Here is a 26,628-nt window from a genome sequence, read left to right on the forward strand (position 1 = left end):
AATAACGAAACTTCCTTAATGAAGTTCATATTTGCCCATTTCTGGCAATACGAAGGAAAAGACCAAAAAAAAAAAAAAAAACCCAGTAAACTAAATTATGATTTATTCTTTCATTTTAGGTTATTCCAAAACATAAAAAACAGAGGAAAATCTAAAGCACTTTGTTTGCATTATATAACCTAAAAATGTTATTGGTTGTCAGAATTCAATAGCTGAAGTCTTTATTTGATAATATTGGCCACACAGTTTGTAATCTGTATCCTAAGATTTTTCTGGTCATCAACAATTTTCAATATCGGATAAAGGAAACCTGTGTACAACGCTGGGGGTTGAGTTCCGTGTGGGTTTTGGGCAGTTCCGACGGTTATCCACCAGAGGGAGCCACTTGAAAATGCTTAGGTACAATTTCAAGTATTTCAATCAGTCCATTTTCAAGTACTGTTTACTTGAAAATGGACCTGCTGAGTAACAGCAAGAGCACAAGAGGAGAGTTGCCAGTCCTCCGATGGCAACTGGCTCCTCAGTCCAGCGACTGAGTGTTAACCATGGTACACTCAGTACTCTGTGCTGAAACCCAGTGTTTGATCTCTGAGATTTTTGTATTTTGTGACTTACATTTAAGATCTCCTTTTAGTGTTGGCCAAATGAAGCTTCATGAAGAAATGAAGCTTTCCAGCCCTTTGCTTTGCCCAAAAGTTTATTGCTCAATGCTTCATTCATTACTCAGTAGTGACATCTGCTGCTGAAACTATGACAGCCTTGTCTGTCACGAAGCGGTGCGGGTGTGAGGTGGTGAGGCAGAGGCAGCGGACCCAGGAATGATGAATTATGATGTTTTTAATGAAAATAACTTAGTCCAAACAACGAGCAGGAGTAACACAAACTGAACACGAGGAGACTAAACATTGACGAAACATTGACGAGGACCCGACGAGGAACAAGGAACACAGGTGGAGTTAAATACACGGGAGGGTAATCACAGAACGAGACACACCTGGGAACAATCAAGGGGAGGACAGGACAACGAAGAGACTCAAGGACACAAAAAAACTCTAAATGAACACAGAAAACACAGATCCTGACAGTACCCCCCCCTCAAGGGCGGCTACCAGACGCCCAAAAAAAAAAACCACAACAAGGGTGGGCGGAGGGGCGCCGGATGGGGGGCCAGAGTCCAGAAAAAACAAAAACACAACAAGGGTGGGCGGAGGGGCGCTGGACGGGGGGCCAGAGTCCAGAAAAACAAAAAACTACCCACCATCGTGGGCGGAAACACAAGAAGGGCCAAGAGTCCATAAACAAACAAAAAACTACCCACAGGGTGGGCGGAGGCAAAGGAGGCAGGAACCACGGAGGTGGTCCGGCGGTCGTCCGCGGCGGCGGGAACCACGGAGGCGGTCCGGCGGCCGTCCGCGGCGCTGGAGGCGGGAACCACGGAGGCGGTCCGGCGGCCGTCCGCGGCGCTGGAGGCGGGAACCACGGAGGCGGTCCGGCGGCCGTCCGCGGCGCTGGAGGCGGGAACCACGGAGGCGGTCCGGCGGCCGTCCGCGGCGCTGGAGGCGGGAACCACGGAGGCGGTCCGGCGGCCGTCTGTGGCGGCGGGAACCACGGAGGCGGTCCAGCGGCCGTCCGCGGCGCTGGAGGCGGCGATGATGAGTCCCGGGGGCCGCCCACAGACGGCGACGACGAGCCCCCCGAGGCAGGGTCTCTGGTGGAGCACAGGGGGTCTCAGTGGGAACGCCGGGAGTCTGAGTCGGAACACTGGGAGTCTTATGAGGAACGCAGGGGGTCTTGGTCGTCGGGGTCTCGGAAGGAACGTAGAGGGTCTCGGGAGTCGGTGTCTCGGAGGGAACGTAGAGGGTCTCGGGAGTCGGGGTCTCGGAAGGAACGCAGAGGGTCAGGGTCTCAGGAGGAACGCTGGGGGTCTCGGTCTCAGGAGGAACACTGGGGGTCTCGGTCTCAGGAGGAACGCAGAAGGTCAGGGTCGGAACGCAGGGAGTCTCTGAAGGAACGCAGGGAGTCTGAGTCAGAACGCAGGGAGTCTCGGTCTCGGGTGGAACGCAGGGAGTCTCGGTCTTGGGTGGAACGCAGGAGGTCAGGGTCTCAGGAGGAACGCAGGGGGTCAGGGTCTCAGGAGGAACGCAGGAGGTCAGGGTCTCAGGAGGAACGCAGGAGGTCAGGGTCTCAGGAGGAACGCAGAAGGTCAGGGTCTCAGGAGGAACGCAGAGGGTCTCGGGAGTCGGGGTCTCGGAGGGAACGTAGAGGGTCTCGGGAGTCGGGGTCTCGGAAGGAACGTAGAGGGTCTGGGTCTCGGTAGGAACACAGGGAGTCTCTGGAGGAACACAGGGAGTCTGAGTCGGAGCGCTGGGGGTCTGGGTCTCGGAAGGAACACTGGGAGTCTCGGAAGGAACACTGGGAGTCTCGGAAGGAACGCCGGCTGGAACGCCGGCTGATTCGGCCTCGGGTGCGCCGGCTGGAACGCCGGCTGATTCGGCCTCGGGTGCGCCGGCTGGAACGCCGGCTGATTCGGCCTCGGGTGCGCCGGCTGGAACGCCGGCTGACTCGGCCTCGGGTGCGCCGGAGCGAAGCCTTGGAACCGGCCGCGTAGGCGAGCCGCAGCGAAGCCTTGGAACCGGCCGCGGAGGCGAGCCGCAGCGAAGCCTTGGAACCGGCCGCGGGGGCGAGCCGCAGCGAAGCCTTGGAACCGGCCGCGGGGGCGAGCCGCAGCGAAGCCTTGGAACCGGCCGCGGGGGCGAGCCGCAGCGAAGCCTTGGAACCGGCCGCGGGGGCGAGCCGCAGCGAAGCCTTGGAACCGGCCGCGGGGGTGACAGCTCCGGAAGGCGACGAGGGGCCGGGTCCACCGGCGGCTCACGTCGCTGTCTCCGGGCTGACCGTGGAGGTGGCGGCTCCGGAAAGCGACGAGGGGCCGGGTCTGCCGGCGGCTCACGTCGCTGTCTCCGGGCTGACCGTGGAGGTGGCGGCTCCGGAAAGCGACGAGGGGCCGGGTCTGCCGGCGGCTCACGTCCCTGTCTCCGGGCTGACCGTGGAGGTGGCGGCTCCGGAAAGCGACGAGGGGCCGGGTCTGCCGGCGGCTCACGTCGCTGTCTCCGGGCAGACAGCGGAGGTGACAGCTCCGGAAGGCGACGAGGGGCCGGCTCCACCGGCGGCTCACGTCGCTGGCTTCCCGGACGAAGGAATCGGCGGGGGCCATATCCGGGGGGTGCTAACACCAGCCTTGTTCCCCGGAAAAGCTCCCGCTGCAGGTCGGCGAGAGCCTCCGCCAGCTCCCTGTCCTCCCTGCCGGACCTCCGCCACAGGCCGCTCTGCCCTTTAGGGGGAAACCCCACTCCTGCTGGGTCCATAATTGGGCAGCCTCACCGTTCGGTTTGGTCGGGTCCTTCTGTCACGAAGCGGTGCGGGTGTGAGGTGGTGAGGCAGAGGCAGCGGACCCAGGAATGATGAATTATGATGTTTTTAATGAAAATAACTTAGTCCAAACAACGAGCAGGAGTAACACAAACTGAACACGAGGAGACTAAACATTGACGAAACATTGACGAGGACCCGACGAGGAACAAGGAACACAGGTGGAGTTAAATACACGGGAGGGTAATCACAGAACGAGACACACCTGGGAACAATCAAGGGGAGGACAGGACAACGAAGAGACTCAAGGACACAAAAAAACTCTAAATGAACACAGAAAACACAGATCCTGACATTGTCACTCCAATCATACTTCCACAAATTTGTATATGTAATACTGTCAGAAAATTTTTGTCAAACACATGTTTAGTGACAGTAGAGTCACTTAAATCCTATTTAACTGTAACCTGTTTTTAGTTATTAAAATTATCTCTAGCCGAACTAATCCTGCTTTTTGTTTTGTTGTGTTTTCTTCCATGTCAGAGAATAAAGACATTTGCTGTTTTAGTTTCGTAGGAGTCCAGTGCTTGTTGGGACAGACATTCTTTGTGTTTTGTTTTTTTTCCTGAAAAACTAAAATTCTTCAAAATCCTCTTTTTTTGGATGTCTACTTGGCTCTGATCCTTTATATTTAGTCATGTGCAGAATTTTACTCTTTCAACAGCTTTAAGTCTGTTTCTTCTGTTCAAGAAGAAACAGACTTATATAAGTCTTGCTGATCAAACTCCAAATAGTGAAATTTTCCAGACTGAGTATTTGGGGAGGTGGAGGGGTTAATTCACAATAAGATTAATTAACCACAATAAGATTTAAGAATCATAATGTGAGCGATCATCTCAAAGTGTTCCCAAATGTCAATTTCAATCATTCAATCTAGTTTATTTTTGAGGCACATTTCAGCAACAATGCAGTTCAGTCATAAAAACACAAAAATATACATAAAAACTCAGTGCAGTCAACAATTAAGAAAAAAAGTAAATATGACATTTTGATGAGTGTCATCATCAATGCACATCAAATATGTTGGTCGGTGTTCCTTTTATTTAATCCATTACTAATGACAAATACTCTCCTCTGATGCTCTGATACCACATTACTTACAACAACCCATGAAACAGCACGGCTCATCGTGCTTTTATTTTGAAAACCGACACGCAAAATGAAGCAGTTATGTGTCCCATGTAATATGAGGCATCATTTGGTGCCAGTCACATGGTTTTCAGCAAGACAACACAAGAGTCGAAGTGGGGTTTCATCTCACATGGCCCCTTTTTACTCTGTACACTCCCATCTCTATATCCTTTAAAGGTCTTCTCAGCAGTGCTCTGTGCTGCCTTGGTTTCTCCTTGTGCTCTCAAGACTGTGAATTCACACACCATGACTGGCAACGTCTTGCTCCTCCTCCATCAAGCCTGTGCCGCGTAACCTGTTCACCCTCCAATGCTATTACCATCCAGCGACCTCCACCAGACCGATTCATGGATCCCCAGCTCCCAGTGTTGCACAACTCTGGATTAACACCCACACAAGGACTTGAACCCTGGAACCCAATCACTTCCCCCCAGGCAGACTCACTTCTATCTCCATCAGTAAGAGTGTCATTCAAAAACACATTCATCAGTGACTGTTACCCATCATTCATCTACTCGGTTTCCATTGTTCTGGCTCACCCCGCATCGCCAGGCTCCCGGACAAAGATGCACATTTGTTATTCATTGATTGTTCAGTAAAGTTAACATTTTCTCAGTGACTCCTGGAAGTGTTCTGCATGTGGGCCAAAAGCATAGCAAAGAAACATGATAAAAGCATAATTTTCAAACAATAATTTAATTTATTAAAGTATCCAAAACAACCCACTTCTGCATGAAAATATCTGTTTGTGAAAGTTCTTCAATCAGATCATTAAAGAATTGGATCACTGAAAATCTTTTAGCCTACTTCATCAAACTCTACCTTGAGTCGGACCCGCCACCAACCCTAGCACTTAAGAGATTTTCTGATTCTACAGGTCTGGTAGTAATAAAATGAATAGAAAATGTGGTAATTTGCATTTCATTCTTGCTTTAACTATTTTTAAGCTTGATTTAGATGTTAATAAAGACAATGTAATAATATATGGAAATTATTTGCTCAAACAAAGTGTGATTCTCTAAAACAGAGGTAATCTGCAAGGTAGAAAATACTTTTTCACAGGAATGTGGTTCAAGTAAAAAAGAAATGTTTTAAAAAAATTCTTAAAAGCCAAATGACACATACAGACATTACTTTGAGTTGCTGTATCAAAGCTCATCTTTGGGTTTGTTTTTTTTTGTTTCCTCTGTCTTGAGAGTCTCTATGTACTTCATCCTGTCTTCATCCTCCTGGAATAACATGGAGTAAAAATCTCATTTTCCACAGAAAATATTTCAGATTTCATACTCCTAAAAACTGCTGCACAATTTACCTTAACTCTGTCTCTTTTGGCCTTTTTCATCTCTTTATCCATAAACCTAACCAAGTTTTTTATGTTCCTTTTCCCAGTATAAACCACGACCTTGAAGTCACAAAAGAAATATGCAATGCTTTGTAATTTGTAAACAGGCAAAAAAAAAGAAAAACAAAAACATTCAGATGATTTACTGTTGAGAATATTGCAATAAATGAACCAGTGAGTAATACATACCCTCTCAGCGTACAGAGCAGGAAACAGGCAGAGGGATGGGTAGGAACCCTGCATTGACATGTTGATATCATTGGCCGAGGCGTCGATTTGAGCAATGACCACATCCTCCCAATCCTTGACGACTTCAGCCAGCTCCTCCCACAGTGGAAACACGGCACGGGACATTTCACTGTATGCCAGATCTGGGATCCAACAGACATAGGGAGCAACAGTCGTCAGTTATACACTACACTGAAGAGATGAAGAAAACCAAGGATTAACTCCTCACAACTAATCTCAAGCATTTAATCAGCATGAAAGGGTGTTAATCTATAAAAAATCCCTCTCCAACCTTCTTGAATAGTGGATCACACTAGACACTGACTAGGCCTGTCACGATAGCAAATTTTGCTGAGCGATTAATTGTCTCAAAAATTATTGCGATAAATGATAATATTGTTTGAAGACCTTTTTACACTGATTTAATGGAAATGACATAATAATCCATGCGATTTCCTGTCAAAGATAGATACACTTTATTTTCAAAAGAACACTTAACACTGGAACTGATAAACAAAATAAACAAAACAACCAAAAACGAAAATAAAATGGATTCTCAGTCTCCATTAACAAAAAACGAACTTGAAAAAAAAAACTAAACAACATAAAGTAAAAGTGGAAATAAATACTGCATTCAACCAAAAGAGTGCAGATTATGAAGTCTGTATATTATGTTGCCCTTCAGTAATAATTAGATTTAAATAGAGAAGACGGGCACATCGACTACCTGATGCAATAATTCACACTACATGATTTTTTGCTCCTATTTTTCCCCATACAACAATCTTAAAACGTTGATCTTTCTAAGATTGTGTGGTGTGTTACGGTAGATCGTCCTCCGATCTAAATCAGGGGTTTTCCCCGACTGCGAGCTTAACTCAGCCTGTTGAATGTGACAGGTAGCCAATCAGAAAGCGCGGATTCTCCTCCGTGTTTTCTGAGGGGAAATTACAGAGGGGAATCCCAAACAGCTGAAACGGCGCAACCCGAAGTCCAGCGGACATTGGAGATGATATGTGGAAACAACATTAATGTTTATTCAACATGCAAAGAATATAGAAATGACAAGAGGAGGAGTTGGAGCGAAATTGCTACCGCAGTTGGTAAACCCGGTAACTTTTCAGCTGTTCTTCCTTAACGTGACGTAAATAGGTTATAATGATTTTCATTCAGTCAGGACTTTACGCTGACACTAGCCACATGCATTGCAGGTAGACTGTAGTAAAGCATTGATTAATGCCTGGTTTTAAAATTAGTTCACTGGACTTGTAGCCATTATTTTGTGCCCATTGTTGGACACCACACGGCAGGAACGAACCCGATCGAACGGTTATACCTAGGATTTCTGTCGGCTAATGTGTGGTCCGTCAGGTTTTGAAAATGGGCCGACAATCGGCCGACAGCTCTAAAATCGTGTGCGCTGGGCTTTACACTAAGGAAATGAGGAAGGGGGGTCAGTGGAGAGCACCGGAGTTGTGCCTTTTTTCATTTGGTGTCATCAACAGAAAGAGAAAAAGGCCGGAAGAGACGATAATGCCGATAATTAAAATGACGTCGATAGTTTTAATTTATCGTACCATTAATCGATTTATCGTTTATGGCGACAGGCCTAACACTGACAAAACACTTTTACCAGTAAGACTTTTTGGCCGACTTATGGTTCATAAGTAGGAACCATGCTTATGATCCAAAGTTTGGATCTAATGCTCAGAAAGTCAAACATTCACCGGGAACCAATTGCTGACAAATGTTGTTGTTCTGGTAATATAGTAATTTGACATACAAGCTAGTCAGCACACATTTGTGTTTGCTAGGTCGGAACCATAAACTTTTATTGTCATTTTGAAGCCAAACAGTGGCGCAGTTGGTAGCACAGTTGGATTCGATTCCAGGCCCGGGGTCTTTCTGCATGGCGTTTGCATGTTCTCCCTGTGCATGCTTAGCTTCTCCGGGTACTCCGGGTTCCTCCCACAGTCCAAAAACATGACTGTTTACCTAACAGTCTCTCTTTTGTGACTTTCATGCCAATTGGTCTCTCTAAATTCTCCCTAGGCATGAGTGTGTGCGTGGATGGTTGTTTGTCCTGTCTGTCTCTGTGTTGCCCTGCGACAGACTGGCGACCTGTCCAGGGTGACCCCGCCTCTCGCCCGAAACGTTTGCTGGAGATAGGCACCAGCACCAGGTGTAGAAAATGGATGGATGGACAAATATATATATATACTGTATATATATATATATATATATATATATATATATATATATATATATATATATATATATATATATACACTGCTCAAAAAAATAAAGGGAACACTCAAATAACACATCCTAGATCTGAATGAAAGAAATATTCTCATTGAATACTTTGTTCTGTACAAAGTTGAATGTGCTGACAACAAAATCACACAAAGATCATCAATGGAAATCAAATTTATTAACCAATGGAGGCCTGGATTTGGAGCCACACACAAAATTAAAGTGAAATAACACTACACGCTGATCCAACTTTAATGTAATGTCCTTAAAACAAGTCAAAATGAGGCTCAGTATTGTGTGTGGCCTCCACGTGCCTGTATGACCTCCCTACAACGCCTGGGCATGCTCCTGATGAGGTGGCGGATGGTCTCCTGAGGGATCTCCTCCCAGACCTGGACTAAAGCATCCGCCAACTCCTGGACAGTCTGTGGTGCAACGTGACGTTGGTGGATGGAGCGAGACATGATGTCCCAGATGTGCTCAATCGGATTCAGGTCTGGGGAACGGGCTGGCCAGTCCATAGCTTCAATGCCTTCATCTTGCAGGAACTGCTGACACACTCCAGCCACATGAGGTCTAGCATTGTCCTGCATTAGGAGGAACCCAGGGTCAACCGCACCAGCATATGGTCTCACAAGGGGTCTGAGGATCTCATCTCGGTACCTAATGGCAGTCAGGCTACCTCTGGTGAGCACATGGAGGGCTGTGCGGCCCTCCAAAGAAATGCCACCCCACACCATTACTGACCCACTGCCAAACCGGTCATGCTGACCGGTTTGGCATGACCGCTCTCCACGGCGTCTCCAGACTCTGTCACGTCTGTCACATGTGCTCAGTGTGAACCTGCTTTCATCTGTGAAGAGCACAAGGCGCCAGTGGCGAATTTGCCAATCCTGGTGTTCTCTGGCAAATGCCAAGCGTCCTGCACGGTGTTTGGCTGTGAGCACAACCCCCATCTGTGGACGTCGGGCCCTCATACCATCCTCATGGAGTCGGTTTCTAACCGTTTGTGCAGACACATGCACATTTGTGGCCTGCTGGAGGTCATTTTGCAGGGCTCTGGCAGTGCTCCTCCTGTTCCTTCTTGCACAAAGGCGGAGGTAGAGGTCCTGCTGCTGGGTTGTTGCCCTCCTACGGCCTCCTCCACGTCTCCTGGTGTACTGGCCTGTCTCCTGGTAGCGCCTCCAGCCTCTGGACACTACGCTGACAGACACAGCAAACCTTCTTGCCACAGCTCGCATTGATGTGCCATCCTGGATGAGCTGCACTACCTGAGCCACTTGTGTGGGTTGTGGAGTCCGTCTCATGCTACCACGAGTGTGAAAGCACCACCAACATTCAAAACTGACCAAAACATCAGCCAGACAGCATAGGTACTGAGAAGTGGTCTGTGGTCCCAACTGCAGAACCACTCCTTTATTGAGTGTGTCTTGCTAATTGCCAATAATTTCCACCTGTTGTCTATTCCATTTGCACAACAGCAGGTGAAATTGATTGTCAATCAGTGTTGCTTCCTAAGTGGACAGTTTGATTTCACAGAAGTTTGATTTACTTGGAGTTATATTGTGTTGTTTAAGTTGTCCCTTTATTTTTTTGAGCAGTGTATATATAATATAGGCTAGGCTAGGCTATATTGGCTAGGCTACTATATATAAAGTCCTGCTTCTCGCGACCCCCTGACACTTTACCACACTCCCCGGTAGGAGTGCCCCACTATTTGAGAAGTACTGAACTAAAGTGTTACTAGTTGCCTCCCGTTGGCCATCAGGTTGTTCAACACCAATAGTCCCCCCACCAAGACTGTCTGAAAATGCTAAGTTATGTGTATTTAGCAATATATTATTTTTTGTATATTTATGTGTTTGTCGGCACACTGTAAGTTCCAGTAACCAAGTGATGACATTTTGTTGCCAATTTCATTATTGTGTCTTTGTGCAATGACAATACAATAAGTCCAAGTATGTATTTTTTTTAATAAGACAACAATTTCTGACCATTTTCATGTAGGAGCTGCTCTGAAGATTTATTCAAACTGAGCTAGTATAGGAAAAGTTTTACTTAACATTAAAATTATTAATAAAGATTACACTCAGCTGTGAGTAAAGTTTACTTACAAAACAAGACAAAAACAGTCTTGTTGGGGTTGAAGGCTACTTTCTCCAGAGTCATTCCTACCAGCTCCTTAACGGGTTTCTGATCCCATCTTTCAGGAATAGGCTCACTCATCAACTTGGGCTGTTTAAAGCACATAAACACGTAACAATCAAGGCATATAGCTTCATGCCAAAATGCATATCTGAGTGTGATTTACCTTAGCCTTGCCTTCGAGGTAGGACTGGCAGAATTGTTTTATGCTCTCTACATCCAAAGTCTCACACAGCATTTGATAGGTTATTTGATCTGTCAGATTTACCAATCGGATGTGAGGAGCGTCAAAGTGCCGAACCCGGAAGTACTCCATGAGTCTGCCGTTACGATGTTCATCCACGTTCACCAAGACGAACAGGATCTGGGGAAAAACACATGAAAGCCCACTTTCAAGGCTCAGGAGACCAACTGAGCACTTTATGATGAATGGCTTGAAATGTGGACCAGATAAGATCTGGAGTAGATTGTTTTGTTCCCGCTTAATGACAGAAACGAGTTTGATGGCGAATATGCCAAAATCAGGAGCTTCAGATTTGAAAATCACCAAAAGATGATCACCTATCAATCTGATCTAAATAATAAAAAAGGCACACATTGGCAACAAAAAAGTTTGATAAGATAAACTGAGAAGAAAAAAGAATAAATAAAATAGTCACAACTGTGAGGAAAGTAAAACAAAAAAAGTACAAATGCAAGAGGAATTTGAAAACTTAAATTAAGCTATCAACATATTGGTATAAAGATTGAGCTTTTGTGTTGATGCAGTGTTTAAGCACTTAGACAAATCATCAAATTGGTGTCAGTGTTGCTTATGAATATCTTGTTAAATCTTGTGTACAAAGTCACAGCCATTCATACTGAGGTGGTTTTTTGAGTAACAGCTGAATATGTAATCATGTCTTCAATAGTCTTTAACAGTCTTATTTAACCTTTAAGACAGTTAAATTGAATGTTAGTACATTTTATTTATTTTTTATTTTTTTTACAAAATCATCATCTGATAAAAAGTTGCCATTGGAAATATGGCAGTGTTCACAGAGCAAGTTGTGTCTGTCACAAAAAAATCAGTTTTCAAATGTAAAGTAATAATGTAATTATTGTTTCTCTCTACTGAACATGTGTGAATACTATCTAATTTTGCCCTGTATTCAACAAGTTGTAACAAAAAACATTTGGACACATATCCCCTGCAATGACTTTGGTAAGCAAAAATACCTATACTGTACATTTAAAATAACCTTTTTTGTAGTAGTTGTACTTTTTAGCAGCACAAATGTCTGAACAGTGACCAGTCCGGCATTTTGGATGTTGAAGTTGCAACACAGAGCATACTGTGGCAATTATCAAATTTCTGCGCGCTTCTAACCTGTACACCTGAACCCTTATTCACTTGGATTGAGTCTACACTTCAAAAGGTTGCAGCGCAAGTATTGGGCCTGAGAATGAATAGTATATATACTGGTGAGCTTGATTAATCAACAAGGAACAGATGACTGATTAGAAACAGGCTGGAGGTATATGGGGAGAGAGCAGAAGGCAGGTACAGGGGGCCAGGGAGAGTACACAAACTGGGTAACTCGGTAAATGAATCTAACACTAACAAATAATTAGTCATAAGGAACATAATAGAGCTAAAGTAACTCAGCTCTGAACTATGGTAAAACAGAAGCAAAGCTAATCTAATTGAAGAAAGAGATTAAGAAACACAGAATAATATGAAACTAAAATGAAATCAAAACCCCAAAACAACTCAAAACAACTTCGGACCTGAGAGGTAAAGAATGATTATAAAAAGGTCCAGCTTGTCAGAAATGAGAATTGAGTCCAGAAAAGACTTAAGCAGCATACTGCATTTCAAAATTAAATGTAGACCCTGAAAAGAGAAAGTAGAGTTAAAAAAAATAACTAGTGGCTTCCTTTAACTAAAAATGTCTTTGTAATGTTTTCACATTAGAACCAAAGAACTTCAAAGAACTTATTGGGATTTTAGATGATGAACTAACATATAAATGGGATTTGAAATGGAAGGAAAATGATACAAGGTTCATTTATATATTAAATTACAAATTTAAGTAGTAAGCATTTGTATTCTGACTTATTTACTCTAATAGCCCTACATAAAATCCAGCGTAACACATTGCAGGTGTGTCATTTAGTATCTAGTATCTACTATGTCAGTGTTACTGTGAGACATTGGAGAACACCTTTTTGTTTTATACTCAGCTATATTCAAACAGCTAGATAGAAAATGGACAAGACTGGTAGTGGGTAAAGGTTTAGCAGATGTGAGAGCAAGAAATTACATTTACTTGCATTGCTGCAGTTTTAAGTATTATTTTTGATATATATATATATGTAAAAAGATCTTCATAAAAAGTTTCAAAAAATGTTTATATGTCCTGAAGTACTAATGTAACTACAGTAAAAGTACGTACCACAATTGTCACATCATAAGGTGACTAAGTTGTAACATGGTTGGTTCTGTGGATCCATTTTCTTGGATGTAAATGTAATGTTTACATTAAAATCTTTGGTTGGGTGAACAAACTCCTCACTAGGCTGTTTGCAATCAATCAGTAGTGCACTGCTAGTGAATAATTAGTAGCCACCCAGGTACACCCACTAGAAGGAAACAAATGCACCCAGTATAACACTTTCATTCTATTGGCTGAGAAGCTGCAAGGTGATGGTACTTTTTTGTTTCAAGGGCGAGCAGAGAGGTTTGCAACTGGAGATTTGATTCAAGCAGAGACAAGTTTTGAGCACAAGGAGAAAGGTTTGAGAAAGTACAGTGAATATTTGAAAGAGAGCAGATGTTTTGAGTACACGTTTTGAAAAGACAGACATGAAGTCCTGATTTCAGACTGAAAATGTGTGCTCTCAACTTATGGCAGAAAAATTCCCCCATACTATTTTTCCAACAATTACTATGTTGTGAGGATTGATTATTTATGGGGTTCAAAGCATGGACCCCATAAATTGGGTTCAGGGATTAATGGAAAGTCCTTGTGATGGCAGAAAGACAGTAATACTATGCTTGTGTGGGTGTGTGTGTGCGTATGTGTGTGTTTATACCTTCAGCCTAAATGCCTCTGCAGCGTTGTGGAAAGCAGAGAAAATCTCTTTAAAGTCCTCAGAGCTTTTGTTGACAAAGAGCAGGGCGTGGTTTAACACAGGTGAACCTAGGATCTGTGAGGCTGTCTGCAGGACGAGAGAGAGAGAAAGCATCTATGCACTCAACAGTCTAAAGCCCTTTTTGCACTGCAGGGTCAGTGCAAAAAGACCCTGCCCGGCCTTTTTGCAGGGTAGGGCCTGCAAAAAGGCCTACCCTTTTTGCCCAGCCCGGCTCCGTTCGACCCGGTCCTATTGGCGCTATGGCCCTGGTCGTTTTGCATTGAGCTGGATACGTCACGTAAATAGATTATTGCTAAAGCTACCCAGGTGATCTCCCCAGCGACTGCAGAACAGTTTTCTTCTTGGGTCTCCCGTTCCATTTTTTTCTGTGTGCGCTCATGAGCGAGGAAGCTGAGGGAAACATTTACCTCAGCTTTACATTTGACGAAAAAGAAAAATCTTATCTGAATGTCGTCTCTGAGCTAGGGGTTGAACGACTACATATTTTTTAAGGTCGACTACATCTTGATAATAGTCGAGTCGATGTCGACTAGTCGCGGTGACGTCATAGTGACGTAAGCGCAAAAACCCTTCACAACTACTTGGAGGCTTTATTAGCTATTTTCACGGCAAATATTGACCACCCCCCCCCCCCCCCCCCCCCCACACACACACTCTCCCCTTCTCCTGCTTTTACTAAGTCTATTATGGAGATTCTTCGTGAGCAGCGGGGAAAAGTTTGTTGCACAAAGTCGGGTCTGACTTTTTTTTTCTAAACACAGGCTGATGCTGATGATCTCTGGATAGTTACTATAGGAGTCAAATTATCACACTGACTACATGGTGCTTTTGGAACATCACAAGCCAAACTTGTTATGAACGGATCCCGTTTGGTTACAGCTGAATTCAACGAAACCACCTGCTTCTCCTCCGCCCGATGCGCGGCAGGAAGCTCTGCTGACTCAGCAGATTGAACGATTTAAGATATTTTCTAGTCAACGTCAACATGATAAAAGTCGAGTCGATGTCGAGTTGACTAGTCGTTGTGACGTCATAGCAACGCAAGACGCAAAGCTTTGGAGTAACGTACAGGCTTTATTACCCGTTTTCACGGAAAAATACGGCATTTACACAGAACAGCAACAAGTGAAACAACAAAACATCGAGATAGTTTATGATAAATAATAAGTTGCTGGGAAACCAACATTCAAAAGGAAACGCACATCTTTTAGATGGCATGTAAAAACAATAAAAAGAGGTGGCACGGGGGCGGGGGGGTAAATAAAGTTCACTCGCTGTCAATATTCTCTTCGCTAAGAGTTGTTGGGGTTTTTTTTTGGTTGACATGTAGGAAAACAAGGGCATCAACATGAGCCGAATGAAGGCTTGCCCGCTTTCTCGTAATGGTATTCCCAGCGAGAGAGAAAATCCTCTCGCTGGGAGTGCTGGTTGCCGGAACAGCTAAATATTTTCTGCTGAGGTTTGCCAGACGGGGAAATCTGCCCTGGTTGCTGGCCCACCACTGCAGCGGGTTCGCCATGGTGGGGATCTGCGGTTAGTTAGTTAGTTAGTTAGATCGTCGTGACAAAGACACTCGCGAGCCGGCTAAGTGACATCTTTAGCGGGAAGGGGGCGAGTTTTAGACGGCTCGTGTTTTGTAGTGGACTGCAGCTGCAACTCCATCTCCTTTTAAAAACACTGTAAAACCACAAATATGCATCCATCTACATATCATTTAAACTAATGTATTAACTTATTTTTCTTGTGTCTTGTGACGTATACTGTGCTGTCAGATCAGCACAGGCTGTCACCACCGGCAATCACATGACTGCGACTAGTCGACATGAAATGTAAAAACTCGCGAGACATCCTAGAGTCGACTAGTCGACTAGTCGACTAATTGGTTCAACCCCTACTCTGAGCTGGACTCGCGGCCAACTAAACTGTCTGCTGCAGGACGCAAGATGCGGAAATCCCCTCGTTCACAACCTTTCCAACTTCTGATCGGTTCAACTGGAGAAATGTTATTTACATTTACCATTAAAATCTTTGGCTGAAGAGGCAATTGTAATCCCAGTGTAGGGTAAGAATAGATTATGACGGGAATTTATTGATGCAGCATATTGAAATGACAGACATAGAGAAAGTCTAGTGCTCCTCTGATCCAGAGATCTGATCTTTGTCCCGCCCCCGCAGCCAATGAACCTTACCAAGCTCCGCCCACAACCGACCCACATGACCGCAAGTCTCACAAACAAAGCCTCGTTGTTTCTATGTAAACATGACTCTTAATTCATCATTTCTCCCGGATTTTCACAATATATCAGCTACTACAATGGACAGAGGAACTAACAAGTTCATGTCATCTTTTTTGGATGAGATCAAGGTGTTTGAGCCACGCGATGCCTCCAACATTGTGCACGTCACAGCAAAATGCTTTCGCTCGATGAGGAAAACGGCAGACCCACACACCCTCTACATCAGGGGAGCCCAAACGTTTTGAGACCAAGATCTACTTTTTCTCTCACCAGCCGGCTGAGATCTACCTCATGACACGAAGACATAAAAATTGTAAATTAAACTCTATTGACTTATTTTATATGCGAATATACATCAGTTATAGCAGAAATATTAAAGTGATAGAAAACCTAATGCAGTTTCTTCCTCAGTGAGACTCTGTCACTGGGAGGAGGTTACTGGTTTCTCAGTCACAAGCTGGTTGCAAACCTGAGGCCAGCAGGTGTCAGTCAGTTATGGTAGATCTGAAATTTGGTTTGATGACCTCAATATGAGAAGCTACAGACTGATAGGAGGAACCAAAGAGCTCTGTAAAGGTAAAGGCAAATCTTCTGAAGTTGGGATATAATTAATTTAATTTCACATAATTATCGTGGTAGAAGCCATTTGCTTGTTAAAAGTTTATGAAATATATTTGTTCTGTTTGATGTTTGTTGTGAATGATGTAAACTCACAAACGAACGAGGTAATTAGTCCAACGTTTAGAAACTACGGCGGCTGTAATGAGCCACAGCAAAGGTAAACAAAGGTAAAATAACCCAAACAGGTGATCAACTCAAAACCACTCGTACCTTTTTACTCTCTCTCTCTCACTTTGTAGTTTAAGCACACCTGTTACCGTGGCAACCGCCTGCGCCCGGCAAGACGAGCAAAGATTACTTAAAAACATAATATTCAGTCCGTTACGATATCAAGTTTCCAGGCTTGATATTTATTTCTTGATTATTAATCAGCGCTTCCCTGAACACAGCGATGCTTGATTAACTAGTTGTACTTGGTGCTAGAGTGGCTAACATGAGTAACAGTTTAGTCCAAAGCCTTTTTAACAGGAAGCGTGTGTTTGTGAGACGGCCATGCACGTTGTAGCCGCGCTACTACGTAGAATGGGCATCAGCCAATGAAAAGCGGCCCCTGACCTTACCGCAGAGAAAATCTCTTACTTAGCTTACCACAGCTAAGTACAGCATAATGGCAGTACTGATACAACTTCTACACCTTGAAGCCTGTCTGCTACACAGTCTTACATTAGCTAAACAGATCAATATGCAATGTGTACTGTATCTGACATACACTAAAGATTTTAATTTAGCAGAAAAGGCTAAAAAAAACCAGCTTGTGACTGAGAAACCAGTAACCTCCTCCCAGATGATGACCTGAACTTGTTAGTTCCTCTGTCCATTGTAGTAGCTGATATATTGTGAAAATCTGGTAGAAATGATGCACTAATCGAGTCATGTTTACATAGAAACAACGCGCTGCGAGGCTTTGTTTGTGAGACTTGCGGTCACGTGGTCGGTTGTGGGCGGAGCTTGGTAAGGTTCATCAACAGCTAACTCCAAACGGCCCGGTCTGGCCGGCCCAATTGGTACCACAGCTCTAGTGGTTCCAGGGAGCGGGGTGGTACCGGGCTGGAAGTGCTAATGCAAAAACGATCAGCCGGGCCAGGTCCAGTGGTGCAGTGCAAAAGGGGCTTTAGATTCTTAGCACAGGGGCGTGCTGTGGTGGCGTAGGAGATAGCGCGACCCATGTTTGGAGGCCTTGAGTCCTCGTCGCGGGTTCGACTCCCAGACCCTGCGATATTTGCCGCATATCTTCCCCCTTTCCTGTCAGCCTACTTTCATATAAGGGACACTAGAACCCACAAAAGACCCCCTGGAGGGGTAAAAAAAAAAAAAAGATTCTTAGCACGTCCAAATGAAAAACAACTCAGCAAAAGACTGGAAAATCCACTGGTGAATTTAAAATTTGTCAAAGTCTCAAATGTCTTTCTCTTTTGGTTTCCATAAATTAAGTGCATATCAAGGATCTCTGCAGGTTTTCCAAAATTTTCTTTACCCTTAAATCTGTTTTCCACTGACTTTCAGTCCAGAACCATGACTGAAGTAAATGATGGTTTTGATCCTTTACGCATGAGAATACAATACAACAGACATCTTACCAAAAAGCCATCTGTAAACTAAATTTTCAGGCATCTTATCACACAACTCTATTTGTTCCTATGTTTTTATTGTATCTGAAAATCTTTGAAATGTACCTGGCCGTTGTATTCAGTAACTGGATCCATCTGGTAGACAGAGATGAAAACAACCAACTCCTCTTTAGGTGTATCTGGCTTCATCGTGTACATCTGAATGAGCTGAGACTGAAGTACACACAGAGATTAGACGGCAGGAAGGATAGACATATAGAAAGAATCCCAAAACACCCCCCCTACACACACACACATATATATATATATATATATATACTGTATATACAGTACAGACCAAAGGTTTGGACACACCTTCTAATTCAATGGGTTTTCTTTATTTCCATGACTATTTATAAGGCAAGAAATCCCACTTATTAACCTGACAGGGCACACCTATGAAGTGAAAACCATTTCAGGTGACTACCTGTTGAAGCTCATCAAGAAAATCCAGAGTGTGTGCAAAGCAGTAATCACAGCAAAAGGTTGCTACTTTGAAGAAACTAGAATATAAGGGCTATTTTCAGTTGTTTTACACTTTTTTGTTTAGTGCATATTTCCACATGTGTTATTCATAGTTTTGATGCCTTCAGTGTGAATCTACAATGTCAATAGTCATGAAAATAAAGGAAACTCATTGAATTAAAAGGTGTGTGCAAACTTTTGGTCTGTACTGTATATATATATAACATGAGCTAACTCATTCATTATTCATTCTAGCTTTTTGAGAAAAAGAATCAATAATATTATATCACTTGACTGTTACCTATATTGTTTTACTAAGGTCATTATAGATGTAACAAAATAAATGAAAACATATTTTCCTAATATATAAATAAGTATAAGTATAAATATTTTAGGAGATAAAATATATTCTGGGAAGAATCTCAAAAAGTCCCAGATTAATGTGACATTCTTTGATATTGGAAAGTTTTATATTTGTGCAAAAAACTAAAAAGAAATAAAGTAAAAATTAATAGTGCATGAAAACATGTGCTATTAAACTTTTTCTTTTTGAATTTTAATTTCAGAAGTTTTTAGTATTTTATTTTGTTGTTTTCAAAATGCCAAAGAATATCTGAAATTACATTAGTCAGTTCTGAGTTTGGGGGGTATGTTATGCCTCCCCAGCTGAGTTTATATTTCCATACCCATGATGGCTCTCTTATGCTAACTACTTATTCACATTTTCTTTCAATGTAACCAGCTAATCAATTCAAAATGAAGCTTTTCTGTGCAGATGGTACCGACTTTTTCAAATATTTACTGTAGTTTTTTTTTATATGTGTCAGGTTTATATATTTTTGTCATAACTATACTTTTTTGAGCAGCAGAACAACATCTTGAGTGACAGTATATTTGCTGATGACTTCATCATCCTGCGTCACAGCAAAGCGGATGTCAGGGAGGTCAATGGCTGCAGCGTAAAACACCTGAATGTACTCATGGTTCAGCTCCTTCACACAAACAGAGAAAGCTTTATATTTTGAGGAAATAATTAAAATTTGGATAGAAGAAATTTAAAAATGTGTTTGCTTACCTTGAAGAAACCAACCACTAATAGATCGTCACTGGCCTCTAATTGGCTCAGATCTGCAATGAGATCAGCAGATGTCCCCGCCCTCCTTTGCAGCCAAGTCAAGATGGAAGCTGAACTCTGAGGAACTTCATCATAATTCATTAAAAAACTTTCAATGAGTATATTTACTGACAGCAGAAAAAGCATAGTGGCTTTTTCAAAAAGCTTAAGGACAAAAATAACAATAAAACCTTTTCCATAATTCAGATTTTTGGCTATGAAAATGAATAGAACTATTTTGAGCTACAAGTCTGAAACCAGCTCATTAGGGGAAGTTATATAAAAAAAGTTTTTTGAAATATTTGTTTTATATAAAATGTTACAAATCTGAAACAAATATGAACAAATGTTTCATCCATTTGTTTTTATTTTATATCAATTTTTTTTCATATTTCTAAGTTATTGAGTTTATATTTATGTTTAAGATGCCACCCCAACTCAAATGCTGGCCAATGACAACATAAAATAATCGCATAAAATAATAAAATACATATACATGCTTAACATGTAATGAATATGAATATTAATCAATTATTTGCAAATTGATTTTGTACTTCATAACATGTACTTAATAACATTTAATTAATTTGTAACATTTATTTTTATGGGTTGCAAATTGTTTTTAAATGATCACATTTATGTGATCATAAATCATTATTTATGATTTTGATTATTTACATGTTTTTATATTTCACTTGGCCCTCAAAAGTCTGAGAAAATGTTCTCTCTTTTGTTTACTTATGCACTCCAGCGGCTACTCTGGTTCTTGCAGGCAGAAGGAAGGGACTGGATCTTTGATTTTATTAGATCGACCTTTGTTCTGTCTCAGTTTGTGTATATGATTAGCATTTCTTCTTTTAGGCAAAATGTATTTTTATAAGTTTTAATGGGAGGGATGTACTTGTGATAATGACAGTAATGGACAATATGACCTAACTTAAAATATTGTTTTGCAGTGAGTTACTTTTTAGGGTTAACCCTTCGATATGCCTGATTCAGCTGATTGCAGTTCAGCAAACACCTGTCAATTGAAATCACCTGGGCTGAAGCAAGGAAACGCCTAAAACATGCAGGGCAGTGAGCCTGGAGGACCAGGTTTGGGAAACACTGATTTAGAGCATAGTTGTAACCACAACAACCACCTCTTTCTATGCATTGTTATTTTAATGTGTTATTATGCTGTTAGTTTAAAATATATTTCTCTTTAGTAGTAGTTTTACAGGGTAACGTCTTGACTGCATTGAAATGTCATCTTACTGTCGGTTTAAAATGGGTTTATTAATGTTATTAGTGTGAAAGTTCAGCTTCTTAATCATTAACTGGATCTGCTGAGTAGCCATTAGTCACAGGGCCTCTAGATGGATTCTTTTTAAGGCAAAATTATTTTATGTCTTATTCATGATAACTTGAAATGAATAAATATGTTTGACATTTCTCAAGCCAAACTACAGCTATTTCATTTTTAAAGAAAATGTCCAAAAAATGTTGCTTAAGCCACAAATGGCAATGTGTAACAGAAATATGGTGGCAGATACCAGGGCAGAGAGCCGGGTTGGTTACATCTCCAGAGAGGTAGAGTTTGATGCTGGGCTGTCCACTCTCATGGAGCTTTTTCACCAACTCTTTTTCCTTTGTCACATCAATGACTGCCAGCTTGACCTCTGACCCCTGAAGCTCTGCAGCAGCAGCTTCGAATGCAGCTGCAACACGATGACCTTCTGATGTTAGAGGAGTGTCTGACAGACACACAGAGGGAAGATGAATGTTAGGAGCTTTTTCTCTAAGGGTGTTTCACACAAGTGTAACTTATCCAGCCCTGAAGGTTAAACCCAGCTGTGTGTTTGTGCGTGTCAGTGTGTGACTTACAGAAGTGCACCAACAGCTGCTTGTGTTTTTTCAGAGCCCTTTTGAAGTTCCCCTTTTCAAGCTGCAAAATGCCTTCCTTCTCTGGTATCATTGTGTTTCCCTGCAGGTCAAGTTGTGCGTCTGATGCAACGGACACACACAGACAGAGCATCGCTCCGAGCAGCAGCAACCCCAGCTTCTTCATGACCGACTAGCCAGTTTGACAAGCTGGACACTGGACGTCTTTCAGAAGAAAGTGAGACAGTGGACTTATAAAAGGTGGGTGTGTCTCTCTCTCTGTGTAGGTGTGTGTGTGTGTGTGAATGTTTTTGTTATCTGCTAACAGACTCAACAATCAGTTGCTTATTAACTTCTCTCCCAGAGGCCTGCTTGTAATTCTGCTATTGGCTGCTGCTCATATCTTATCAGTCCTAATATCAACACGTCCTTCACCTACCAGACTTTAAAGGTCAACAAGGAAAAGGAAACAACTACCTTATAATTCACAAGATGCATGGAAGCATAAGAAAATTCTAGTAAAACAATGGTCTTCTGATCATAAGAATAGAATAAGTAAATGTATTCATAAGTACTGACCAAGCTGAGTTTACCCTTATCAAAATGATGGTCAACGTAATATCAAATTAACAGTTTCAGACAGATTTGCTTCAACCAAAATAAATACCATAAAAAGAGCCTGAACAGTTGGTAGCTTTGTTGCTTTGCAGCAAGAAGATTCAGAGTTCCAGCTCCAGCCCAGGGACTTTCTGCACAGAATTTGCAAGTTTGCAGGAATGGTTTCTCTCCGTGTACTCCGACTTCCTCCCACAGTGTTGGCAGTGTTAATACGCAAACTGTCCTTGTCAGTGGCTGCGTCAGGGGGGCTCTAGGGGGTGCTACAGTTCCCCCTGGAAAAGTCATAGCACCCCCATAAAATATTAATTTAATTTGTTTTTTCCCATCTGATTTAACATTACTTATATGTAGTTGTTGAGGCATTTTCATCAAAAGACACAAAATAAAAATAAATTATATACTGAGTTTAAAAAATAAATAAATAACCCCACAAAAGGATTTGAACTTTGTCTATGTGTATTATCACTTCCAGGAAACAATTGACATGTTGGCTCCGCCCCCATGCAGACGTGGATCAATTCTCCCCCTATCATTCCAGGGTATTTGTCAGCAACTGACCAATCGGTGGTCGCAATTTGTCAAAAAGTGTACATCCCTTATCTAGATGAACTGACTTCGATAATATTGACAGTGTTTATTGTGGCGGCACTGGATTGAAATCAGGAATATTGTGCAATTTAAATTTCTGGACCCAAATAAATTGCTCAACAGCGCCACCCTGGGAATATTACCTTCTTCTTAAGGCACACAGGTTCGGTTATGCATAGATTGAGACATCTGAGACAGTTTCAAATTTACAAAAAGCTGTTTATTAAATTCTTTTAAAATACTCTTTTTAAAAATAGTTCTTTATAACAAAAAACTAAAGAAAACAGAAGAAACTACAGTAGCTGAGGTTACCGGCAGAAGGGGCCACTATACGGACAGCATCCACCAAACACAGCAAACAAAAACCCTTTAAAGCACCAGACACAGTGAGACAACCCAAACTCAGGAATCACGGCACACAGAAGAGGAAGACACCGTCACCGGACCTCACCAACTGTCAACAGAAAAAGACAGTTAATAAATGCAACAACCTTAAGCTTAATACAACAAAAGAAAAACAGTATCAGTCCAAATTAAAAAAAAAAAAACAGTTATAAAAAGAACCAAACAGGCTGGAAACAAAATAAATACAAAAACATAGAAAATACAAGTTAAAATATCATCAGAACCAGGTGTGTCCCTCTGGCCACGAATCAGCAGGAGGCGAACTGGGCGCGCCGATGCCGCACTCCAAACACCACTTTAATTAGGGCGTGTAGTCGCCACCACAGCCCGACTGTGATTAGTAAACGTGCAGAAATCCGGGAGACAAAAGAGCAGCAATGGTCCAAATATGGGAAGACCTATAAAAGTTAATTAGTCACCGTTTAAACAAACTGCAACAAACTGGAGCTTACAATGAGCGTTAATTCCTTACCTGCCAATCCACCCCAACACACCCCCACACTCGCAGAACGAGGAAGAGGAGGAGAGCAGCACAGTAGCGTTTTACCTACGATCACACTTAAATTTTGATTTTCTGACAAAAATCAGCAATAGAGCAGGGAGAGAGGAGACCTACCACCAGGAAATCAGAGCAGCATGCACCACACTTAGCGATATGTTGCCGTTTTACCGGCAGAACCCATGAGACGCGGGCCACACAATGGGAGTGTAGCGTAGTTGATTCTGCGTTGTGTCTTGTGCGAAATAATAGCCAGACAACAGCTGCTCTGAAGGCACTTTTAATGCTCCTGCATTCAAACAGCAGAAAATAGTGATTGAAAACAGGCTTTTCTTGTCACAGTGCTCCACAGCGCCATCTCCCACGGAATCCAAACAGAAAGAGCGCAGAGCGCGTGCAGCTTGTGTAAAATAACACATTTACCTTACAAAATAAAAATAATTGGAACAATAATTAATAACTAAGCCCAACGAAGAGCAAAATGATCTTAAACAGTACACGAATAAACCAAAAAAAAAATTAATAAAATAATCTCACACCAAGAGTAATGAAAATTCACATACCTGCATTCAAACAGCAGAAAATAGTGATTGAAAACAGGCTTTTCTTGTCACAGTGCTCCACGGCGACTGTTTAACAATGATCACTATTTTTAGCACATAAATGTAGCATTTCCATTAGCAATGTTTCATGTAGCATAAATAGCTGTTAACACAGTTCTATCACTGTTTAACAGAGTTTAAGTGCTCCAAAGCACATTATCTTACAAGAACAGTAATCAATTTGTCACTTATTATGCTCAAAAACACTTATTGAACACAGAAAGCAAAAACTTAATACCTTCTCCCACGGAATCTGAACAGAAAGACGGAGAGCGTGGGAAAACCCTTAACAGACTATAATGGTATAATCCGTTAACTTGTCTTTTAAAATGCTGAACTGACACTCGAAACAACAATCCATGAACTCAATATGTTCAACAGTAAAGATGATAATTTGCATCTTCCGTCGTAACACAGTAAATTTTAATAAAAATAATAATTTTGAAACAGGAAGTTACCCGTTGTTTTGAAATGGATCTGTTGACTTTTCAAAATAAAAGCTGGCGGTGCTTATAAAATTTCCTACCGGATTAGCTTCCCACTTTACAATCTAGTGTAATAACATCACACTGCTACATTCACCCCCACTGTTTTACACTAGATTGCGGGCATGTTACCCAAACAGAATAAAACCACAACAACAAAAAAATAAACATACAATAAAAAAAACTTACAAATCTGACCACAACAGTACATGTAACCCAAGTATACCCTCCATACAAGACCAAAATGGTCGACCAGCAAAGAGCTATTCAATGAAGAATTAGGGGATATGGGGGGTAGCTAAGTCCCCACCTCACCATAGAACACATGCCATGTACACATCTATCATAGAGTACACCCAAAATCACCCAAATGTGTCCCGTGCAATGGACAACCTAAATAAAATTATGGCCAGACCCCAGTGGAAGAAGTCCCAATGAAGAAGAAAAATAAATAAATTACACATATAACAAAATAAATGACCCTTGAATGATCTATGATAAAAACTTAACTCGTGTGGACATTGTCTGAATCAACCTGTTAACAGGTTTGATAAGTCTACCCAGTCTTGTCCGTATCCCTTCCCCTTGAACAACTGAAGGAATCCCTGAAGGTACAACCGTAATGACTGAGTCACATCTAGACACATGTGAGCCACTAACGGCCTTGGTTGAACCTATAGTGTCACTTGGGCATAAACCTGTGCTTACAGAGTCTAACAGCCGGTCACTAGTGTTATCCTCACAGTGTGAGCTCTCCGACCCATGATCCACCCCATCCAAAACGCTCCTATGGTCCCCACAGGCAGACATGATCCCTCTACCCTGACCACTACCATCGTTCCCTCTAATTGCTTCAGATTCACTAGCTACTGTCGCTTCAACTGCGGTCATCACCACACTAGACTCTGGAAGGGAGGAAATCCAGTGAGCTGTTCAAGCGTCACTGTCCCGCTCACCTGGAACCACATCATCTGACGACCCACCTTCTGAAACTGTTTGAAAAGGAAGCCTGAGACACAGAGTCGTCCCATGATGGCAAAGGCAAAAAGTTTACAGGCATGATCAGATTCCTATGAACTGTCCTAACTCGTCCCGTAACAGGATGACGGATAACATGGGTGTTCAGTTCATTGTTCTTATGGACCACAATGTAAACAGTATCCTTCCAATGATTAGCCAATTTCCTTTTCCCCCGTTCCCCTTTGTTAGCCATCAAAACTCTGTCCCCCTTCTCCAAAGAATGTCCCTTAATCTTTCGGTTATGCACCTCAGCTTGTCTCGATTGCTGCTTCTCAGCATGCCGCTGAGCCAAAGTCATTGCTTTCCTGAGGTCCGTGCCCAATGACTGAACATATTTGTCCATGTCAGCAGTCTCTCCATCTAAGAGAACACTTCCAAACATCACATCAACAGGTAACCTAGGAGTTCGTCCGAACATTAAAAAGAAGGGCGGAAAACCTGTTGTTTCGTGTACCATGCAATTATAGGCAAAAGTCAGTGTGTTTAGCATCTGAGGCCATTTTTCCTTTGCCCGAGGAGGCAAAGCATGGATCATGCTACCCAGAGTCCGGTTTAGACGTTCAGCCTGGCCATTTCCCGCAGGATGATATGTGGTTGTATGGCTCTTACGAACACCAGCCATCTGGAGTAACTCGGCAATGAGGGAACTCTCGAAATTAGCCCCTCTGTCAGAGTGAATACAAGCTGGAAACCCGTATATGGAAAAAAAATTATTCCATAACACGCGAGCCACTGATTTGGACATGGGTAAGCACATACGAGCCTGGTAAAATGGTCTGTCACCACTAGAACGTCGATGGACTTGTTATTGACATCCTCTGCTGACCAGAAGTCAATG

The 26,628-nt window shown here is 42.6% G+C and overlaps 1 protein-coding gene across 1 annotated transcript; it reads right to left on the reverse strand.

Annotated features, from left to right (window-relative positions):
* Positions 1 to 5,237: 5,237 nt before the first annotated feature.
* Positions 5,238 to 21,864, reverse strand: LOC116720838 (protein disulfide-isomerase). The gene is made up of 11 exons (XM_032564294.1): positions 21,577 to 21,864; positions 21,246 to 21,446; positions 19,672 to 19,796; positions 19,451 to 19,588; positions 18,198 to 18,305; positions 13,607 to 13,732; positions 10,695 to 10,892; positions 10,498 to 10,618; positions 6,089 to 6,270; positions 5,870 to 5,959; positions 5,238 to 5,786 (listed from the first exon to the last, which is right to left on the reverse strand). Exons 1-11 carry the CDS (start codon positions 21,758 to 21,760, stop codon positions 5,706 to 5,708), a joined length of 1,554 nt encoding a protein of 517 aa, XP_032420185.1. The 5' UTR covers positions 21,761 to 21,864; the 3' UTR covers positions 5,238 to 5,705.
* Positions 21,865 to 26,628: the final 4,764 nt, after the last annotated feature.

Source organism: Xiphophorus hellerii, chromosome 5 (assembly GCF_003331165.1).
Source record: "Xiphophorus hellerii strain 12219 chromosome 5, Xiphophorus_hellerii-4.1, whole genome shotgun sequence".
NCBI classification, from domain to species: domain Eukaryota; kingdom Metazoa; phylum Chordata; class Actinopteri; order Cyprinodontiformes; family Poeciliidae; genus Xiphophorus; species Xiphophorus hellerii.